This window comes from Drosophila suzukii, chromosome 2R, assembly GCF_043229965.1.
Source record: "Drosophila suzukii chromosome 2R, CBGP_Dsuzu_IsoJpt1.0, whole genome shotgun sequence".
Taxonomy (NCBI): Eukaryota; Metazoa; Arthropoda; class Insecta; order Diptera; family Drosophilidae; genus Drosophila; species Drosophila suzukii.
The window spans coordinates 10570925-10579314 of NC_092081.1; the positions used below are offsets into that span (position 1 = coordinate 10570925).

Here is an 8390-nt window from a genome sequence, read left to right on the forward strand (position 1 = left end):
AAATAGCCCGAATACGCTCTTGAGTGGACCAATGCTGTGCGGCGGCGGCGGGCCACCCTAACCGTAATGAAATAAAAACAGAGATTGATTTTTTCTTTTTTAACTGGGCCATGCTGAAAGCCTAGATTCACAGAACCCGCAGTTTGACCAAGATTTCTACAATTTATTCTCTAACGTACACCAATTAAAGCACTCCCACATTATATATGTACAAATTGACCCTTGGCCAGGAGCAGGGATAACATAACTGGTATGGCGCCGGGTAGGGTATATAGCAATACGATTAATTTATAAATACAATTTTTACATAATTTATATAGCCTCCACCCCAACAAAACTCTGAGGTATAAAACTACTACTGACGCTTTCGCTTGCGCCTAAACTTGGATTTTAACCTGCGTTTAGGCGGTGGCGTTTTGCGACTCTGGCCAAGGGTACTGGCGCCTACTCCTTCTCCTCCTCCTTCTACTCCTCCTCGATCCTCTAACACCGTCGATCAAATATCAGTCTCGTCGCTCGGCCCATTGGCCTCGCGCAGGGTCACGAACTTCTGCAGCGTGACGTTCTCCTTGCTGGTAGCGGTGCTGCCGCTTCTGGAGTTGTTCCGCTGTTTGCCCTTGTCGCGTGACTTTTCGTGCACACCGTTCAGCTGGAAATTGTCGCTTTGGAATGGTATCGAAATGGGTAAGCTGTATTCGCTCGGAAATGCAACAGTTCTGTCCTTGTCCTTGTCCTTGTCCGTGTCCTTGTTCTTGTCCTTTTCTCTATCCCCATTCTCGGCCACTGGGGGATCGGCATTGGTGTGGGCATTATAGTTTCCTGCAGAAGTAAAATCAATGAAAAACAAAACAATTAAAATATAAACTTTAAACGGACCTAAAACTAACTCTCTATTGTTTTGGTAGTTTAACTACGATCTATATTTTTAATATCTGGTTTAAGCTAATGCCATTACCCACCTTTGGCTCCAAACATCTCGGCGTGCTGCTGGAAAGCACTGCGATTGCGCTTGCCTCTCTTCCGCATGTTCAAACGCAGGGCGGACACCTTTATTTTGGACCTGCTGCGCTTGGACTTTGGACTATCTGGTCGCAGATCCGACTCCGCCTCCACCGGCTGACGCTTGGCAGTCAGACTTGGACTGGGACTGAGACTTGGACTCGGACTCGGAGTTGTACGACGCCCCAGATTGCTTTCGGTGTCGGAATGATTGTTTTGATAATTAGCTTTCGCAACCTCTTCAATTTCGTCTTCCTCCTGTTCCTCATCATCGTCGCACTCATCGTCCTGGTCGATGATTTCAATCTCCTCGGCATCATCGTCATCTGAGAGGGCCTGCCGTAGCATTATTTCCGGCCCACCACCATAGATGTTATGTAGGAATCGCCACAGGCGAGCGTTAAGTTGCGCGTAATCGGAGCCCAATCTTACGCAGCTCACCGTGGCAGTTCCATTTAGCGAACCGTTTTCGGTGGGAGCAGCGATTCCCTCGTTGGTAATCGGACCTGGGTCCTTGTGGGTCTTTCCCCGTGAAAACTGCTGCCAGGAACGGAGCCAGGGCATGGCGATCGCATAAATGGCGGTTGAATCGAACTCGTTTTGTAGCCCATTGTACTTGGTGAACTCGTTAAGTTCGTATAGTTGGCGACGAGACAGCGTTTCCGCCGCCCGCTTGCAGATCTCGCATTCGAACATTATGTTCACTGCTGGTCCGCCGCCAAAATTCCGATAGAGATAGTCCCACAGTGGCTGGGAAATGGGCACCGCAATCTGGCTGATCATGTCCGCCTTGGAATGTAAAATCCCACCGTGGGGGCAGAGCATCTCCTGGTTGTTTATCGGCCCCGGTTCCGAGAAGGTGGCCAGCCTTGATAGCCACTCCCGCGTTACATAAAACTGAATGTCCGAGTCGCACAAGGGATGTGTAGTGGACAAAGTCATCGCCTGATCCCGCACTATCTCCATCTGGGGGTTGTGCTTTTGGTAGAACAGTACATACGCCTGGCAGGCTTGAACCAATTCCGGAGACACCTCAGACACATACTGATCATCGAACTCGTACCACTTTCCGTTAAGGGTATTGCGGGCATAGCAAGTATAATGGCCCCCACCCACTGTTCCATGGTGGCAGATCACCGACGACAGGTTGTAGATGGGCACCTCGTTCTTACAGTCCTTGTGGACGTATGGCCGCATATCGAATCCCTCCAGCGGAAAATAAACATCCGACGAGATCTTCGAGCTGTACGACAGGTCGTGACGAAAGCGCTTTAGGTGAATGCACAAAACCTCTGGGAGAGTGAGGACGCGGGAGTACTTTATGCCAGTGCGTAGTTTATTGCAGCGCTCGCAACTGTAAAAATCAATAGTTGAAGTTTCCAAAACGTTGACAACTTGAGGGACAGTCTCACCTGTACATGTTGTCCCCCTTCAACTCGTCTGCGCTAAAGAAACTGGCCATGCAGTCATAGAGCGTCACAGAGGGTCCGTAGATCCAGGAGCGCAGCATGTTCCACATCCATGCTAGCCAGCCCTCGCTGGACCTGGCGGACGTTTCGGCGGCATTCAGGCTCTGGACGCTCAAGCTGTGCGTCTGGTGCAGGACGTTGAGGAAATCGCGGTTGGGAATGGGCAGCGAGAGGTCCTGGAATGTTTCCTCGCGCGTGGACACGCGATCGCAGGTCAAGCATTGCACGGAGGACAGCAGCTTGCCGTCGAACACGTCGCTGATAATGGAGCGAGCTGCCTCTACGGGTTTCTGTTCCGTATTGGATGCATTTTTCTGCTGGTGCTGTAGCTGTGGGTGCTGCTGGTGCACCGGTTGAGCTTCTGGCAGGGCACTGTTTGAACTGTTTGTCCGGCAGGGCGTCACAAAGTACTCGGTCTTTAGCAGAACCTCTGCCGATGGCTCCGACATGCTGCTCTCGCATGTGTCGTACTCACTCTCGGAAGCCGCGGGCGTCAAGGAAGCCGGGGCCGCCTCATCCTCGTTGTCGTCGTCCGTTTCGCTGGCCTGCTGCTGCTGATGTTGCTGTTGTGTCTGTGACTGGGACTGCGTCTGGTTTTGTGCCTGTGGCATCAGCGAGACCTGCTCCGTTAGTTCCTCGTGCAGCTGGTCCATAAAGCAGCGCAAGAACTCCTGCGTGTCGTGCTGCTGGTAGCCCCTGAACATGGGATGCACCGTGCGAATGCCGTACAGAATGCCACGCGGGGCAATAAAATCTGCAAAATCTCAATCTTTAGTAGGTTTCCAGGTTAAGAACATGAGGTAGGGGCAGAACCTTTGGGATCATCGACATCCTGCCAGATGTCCTGCATCAGGCGGCGGTAGCTCTTGGCCAGGCCACCTGGCTTACAGCGGCGGGCACTCTGCTCTGATATGTACTCCACCAGGTCGCTGCAGTTGATGAAGTAGTGCGTCATGGGCGGCAGGTTGCTGAGTGCCTGCAACGCCGAGTTCATGTAGCAGGTGTTGGCTATGTTCTGGAGACCGACGAGCCCGGTGCCCGAACCCTTGGCTTTCTTGTCCTTGCCACCACCACCTCCACTGCCACTGTTACTCCCGCCTGACTCCTCCCTCCGGGCCAGCGACTTGAGCGATCCGCTGAAGAGTTTGTCATGGCACCGGCTGCTCCTTGGGTCGCCCATGGCATAGCCGTTCGCCAGCTGTGCGGGAGAAAATCGAAAGTCATGTAATAGAGTCCAAAACAATGCCAACGAAAGGGACAGTTCGCCTGGAGCGGATCCCGCCCCCACCGACTCACCTGGTGGCCCTGCTCGCTGTCTGCGGTGCGGTTGAGGTGCTCTACATGTAAATTGTTCTGATTTTGGTTAGGACTAAAACTCATTATAGCTCTCTGGCTGCCTTTATTCTATTTTTTTATATTTTAATTGAGAATTTTGATTGGAACGACCGAAGAAAAGGCGTTTGCGATTTCCGCTGGTATTTTTGGTATTCGAAGAGATGTGACCAAAGCGGAATACCACGAGGCATCCGGGTATGTGTTATTTCTTTACTTATTCTACTTTATTTATTTTAATTAGCTACCTCAAGAGACATCAATCTATAAGCTAAATAAGAGTTTCGAGCATTTGTTTCTTTTTATATTTTAGTCACAAAACTCTTGACAGCCTTGATTTTCACATAAAATAATCAAGAATATTTTTTCAAAAACATTATTTTTTTTTGTTTTATAAATATATATATTTTGTATTTACATAAGGATAATTCAAGAACTTAATAAATAATAATAATCCAAAACATATTTACCAAGACAATCCATGTTTTATTTTAAAATACAAGTGGTACAAAAAATACAAGAACTTCAAATACATATATATCGTATAGGGTGCACTGCTGGCTTGCCATCTCTAGTTTACAACCCTTGGTCACACTTGCAGATTCAGAAAAAAAAATCGCAGAAAATAGTCGAAAATGTGTATACAAAAAGTCTAACTAAGCGTTTTCATGAGTGATAAGGGCCAAGAGTTCAGTGCGAGACGTTCGAGCGGCCAGTGAGAGGCCAGGTTTAGTCGTTCCCATCCCGGAATGGGTCGTGCATCGTAGTTTTTCCTGCATCTGCTGGCGGAGACTCGCCTTCCCCTCCGCTGTAAAAGGTAAAACGGCCCTGCCTTTCCGCATCCCCTTGTGTAACAGCCCTGCTTTGGCACCGCTCCTGCTGGGGACCCGAAAATAAAAAGGACACATCCACATGAATCATTAATGGGTAGCAGGCATGGAGTGCGAGCACGTGCCCCTGTGGGGTGGGCTGCTCCCAGCGCCATTCAGACTACCACCTATTACATCAATCTCCGTTCATAAAGCAGCACTTAGCCAGCGAAACATCCCGTGTGCCCGAAATGATAGACCTCTATAATTATAGTTTTAGCTAATCGCGGATAGTTGGGCCCAACACGCAGCCCGTTGGAACAGTGCCAAGGAGCCGTCATGACGCTGGAGACGCAGCCCGTTGGCGGGGTGAGCGACGGCAAGATCGCCGGGCTCTACGATCTGGAGGAGACCCTGGGATCCGGACACTTTGCCGTGGTCAAGTTGGCCCGGCATGTGTTCACCGGGGCCAAGGTGGCGGTCAAGGTGGTGGACAAGACCAAGTTGGACGAGGTGTCCAAGGCGCATCTGTTCCAGGAAGTGCGGTAAGTGGATATATAGAAATCCAAAACAAAAAACCTTTTAACCCTGTCATCCTAATCCTCCCCAGATGCATGAAGCTGGTGCAGCACCCCAATGTCGTGCGACTGTACGAGGTTATCGACACCCAGACAAAGCTGTACTTGGTCTTGGAGCTGGGCGACGGCGGGGATCTGTACGATTACATAATGAAGCACGACTCTGGGCTCAGCGAGGAACTGGCCCGCAAATATTTCCGCCAAATCCTACGTGCTATCACGTACTGTCATCAGCTGCACGTGGTTCACAGGTGAGAGCCCGCTCCAACTGATAATACGACGTAGTGTATCGATCACTGATTTACGTAACTTTTGTTTTCCATTCCCAGGGACCTGAAGCCGGAGAATGTGGTGTTTTTCGAAAAGCTGGGCCTGGTTAAGCTCACCGATTTTGGGTTCAGCAACAAGTTCTTGCCTGGGCAGAAGCTGGAGACATTCTGCGGCAGCTTGGCCTATTCGGCTCCGGAGATACTGCTGGGGGACTCATACGATGCGCCTGCAGTCGGTATGTCATCCTAAAGGATATGTTTTAACCCATTATTAAACAACCCATCCATCCCCTCAAGACATTTGGTCCCTGGGAGTCATCCTGTACATGCTGGTCTGCGGTCAGGCGCCTTTTGAGAAGGCCAACGACTCGGAAACTCTGACCATGATCATGGACTGCAAGTACACGGTGCCCTCACATGTGTCCACCGATTGTCGGAACCTAATCGCTTCGATGCTGGTGAGGGATCCCAAGAAGCGAGCGACCGTCGAGGAGATTGCCTCCTCCGCCTGGCTAAAGCCAATCGACGAGCCCGATTCCACCACCTCCGCCACGGAGCATTTTCTGCCTTTGGTCAGCCGCGAGCAGCTGGGCGAAGAGGATCACGCCTTTATCATACAGAAAATGATAAACGGAAATATTGCGTCCAAGGAAGAGATATTGCAGTGAGTGTAGAACAAATGTTAAACCAATTATTTCTGGCTGACCCCAACTGACGTCATTGCAGAGCTCTCGACAAGAACAAGTACAATCACATAACAGCCACATATTTTTTGCTGGCGGAATTACGTCTGCGACGGCGGCGTGAGGAGCAGGCCCAAAAGCAGAGACTTCTCAACAATGATCCCAGCATAAAGTGATTATAGAATGCCAAGGGTATTTCAGTCTTAACTTAAATTTATTCCTCAGAGTGGGAGACGTGAGTCGTAAGCCCGTGCCTGAGAAACCAAGTCCTACAGAAGCCCCCAAAGGAGGGGTACCCATCAGCATTAACGTGACTCCAGCCACGCAGTTCGCTAACGACGATGGCAAGCCGGTAAGTTAATTAGTAGGCCACTTTAACTGCAAGAAATCTAATTAAAGCATTTAATTTTCTAGGACAAGCGCACTCGCAAGTGCAGCATTGTGCGTGAGGAGGACGAGGAGGAGTCTGCCACAGAATGCTCGGCAATAGGCAATGAATTAAAGGTCACGTCAACGCGGCGCGAGGCAACCTCTGATGGCGTCTTTAGTATGTCAATGCATGAGCGTTCCAGCTCTGAGCCCGGAAATCAAACACGAGGAGAGCTGGGTGCCAATAGCGGAATGCCAAGCCATTCGCGAACAAAGATTGTAGTCTCGGTGGATGCGACGCTGGCCCAAAAGCTCAAGCAGATGGAGAAGGGTGCCAAGATAGACGAGGACACGCTAAGTGGTCTCAAGGAGCTGGAGATTGGCAAGCTAAAGCCGCTCCCGAGCAATAGCAAGAATCCGGTGCTTACGCATCGTCGCACAAAGCTGAACAAGATTCGGACGCCATCTTGTAGCAGCTCGGAGGCTTCCGACGATGACACCAAGACACGCAACAAAAAGAAAATCAACAAGTTCGTGGGCGACACGCCAGTGCGATTTCGCATGCATCGGCGGGACTCGCACGACGACTCCAGCGACTCGCAGGATCAGCTATATCCGCCACCCGGCTCTGCCAGCGGTGCGGCCAATTTTATCTCGAAAAGCGGATCCGTAAGTGGCAAAAAAGAAGGACAATCGCAGTATAAAGAGGTGAGGTTTTTATTATCCAATCATTTCTATAAGGTATTAATTCCTGTTTACCTTCCTAGCCAAATAATAAATCCGATGAAAATCGCAAATCTCACACACAAAAAACCCGAAAACAGCACAAGGATCATGTTGACAAGCATTCCCACGCTGAGAAGCAGCAGGACACATCAGGACACTCCTCGAACAGGAGACGGCGCATTCGCGAGAGCCAGTCGCTGGACCGCATCACTGAGGCTCAGGAGTACGAGATGCGACACCGCTGCTATGCGGAGAGCGAGGCGGCATCCTCGTCGTCCTCGTCCACCCAACATATCGACCAGAGGTATTCCCTACACAGCCTAAACACTAGCACATTCTCCGTTGCCGAAACCAAGGAAGAGTACGACGAGGAAGCAGACGCCGCAGATGCCACGGACCAAATCATGAATACTTTGAATGCAGCCAAAGCTACGCTTCAACAAGAGCAATATTTTAATAACAATACCAATCTTAGTAGGAACTTCAATCACAACCACACCAACAACAACAACAATCACACCCAGAACATCATCCACATCAGCAGCCAGAAAGGCAACAGCAAGAAGTCCAACGAAACACCAAAAGATATTTATAATCTAAACTCAATCGAGCAGATCGACTTGATTTTGGAGGATAAAAGCCTTACCAAAGCAATACACGTTACCGGCTCTAAATGCTTTGTCACCATGAAGAAAATCCGACGGCTGGGAAAATACTTTCCCGTGATGAACTTCTCTTAATAGACACAGTTACTTCATTGCAAAGTGCATTCTAAATATTAAAGAAAAAAACTCGGTTAAGCGAACTACGTAGAAAATATGCATGTATTAATTAAAACGTATAAACGTCAACGTTATCCCCCGTATATAGGAAAGCGCGCGAGAATATTTAAATTTAGTGGTAGCGTAATTGTTTTGTCTGTCGTCGTCATTACGCTTAAATTATTCTAAATATATTAATTTATGTATACTTGTAAGTCTAATCACTCAATGCAATATTTAGTGAAATACATTAATGCCCATATGACATTGGAAAAATAAGTGATTACTTTCTTGACTAGGAAGCTAAAGGCAAATTGGTAGGATCTTATGGATTCGTCGTACAGTCTGGGATGTGTTTTAAACTTTGGCGCCCTTTGCCAGTGTGTGCACACCTT

The 8390-nt window shown here is 49.2% G+C and overlaps 3 protein-coding genes across 4 annotated transcripts in view; 2 read left to right on the forward strand and 1 right to left on the reverse strand.

Annotated features, from left to right (window-relative positions):
* Positions 1 to 8390, forward strand: part of RpS23 (ribosomal protein S23) — a 107801-nt gene that overhangs the window by 79194 nt on the left and 20217 nt on the right. The gene's annotated exons all lie outside the window — the stretch shown is intronic.
* Usp20-33 (Ubiquitin specific protease 20/33) lies at positions 143 to 4007 on the reverse strand. Its single transcript, XM_017074802.4, has 5 exons — positions 3765 to 4007; positions 3282 to 3666; positions 2412 to 3222; positions 960 to 2353; positions 143 to 819 (listed from the first exon to the last, which is right to left on the reverse strand). The coding sequence occupies exons 1-5, from the start codon at positions 3846 to 3848 to the stop codon at positions 497 to 499; spliced, it is 2997 nt and encodes a 998-aa protein (XP_016930291.3). The 5' UTR covers positions 3849 to 4007; the 3' UTR covers positions 143 to 496.
* Snrk (SNF related kinase) lies at positions 4399 to 8274 on the forward strand. Its single transcript, XM_017074825.4, has 9 exons — positions 4399 to 4617; positions 4884 to 5154; positions 5220 to 5438; positions 5517 to 5692; positions 5754 to 6120; positions 6183 to 6311; positions 6365 to 6491; positions 6554 to 7216; positions 7276 to 8274. The coding sequence occupies exons 2-9, from the start codon at positions 4949 to 4951 to the stop codon at positions 7972 to 7974; spliced, it is 2586 nt and encodes an 861-aa protein (XP_016930314.3). The 5' UTR covers positions 4399 to 4617; positions 4884 to 4948; the 3' UTR covers positions 7975 to 8274.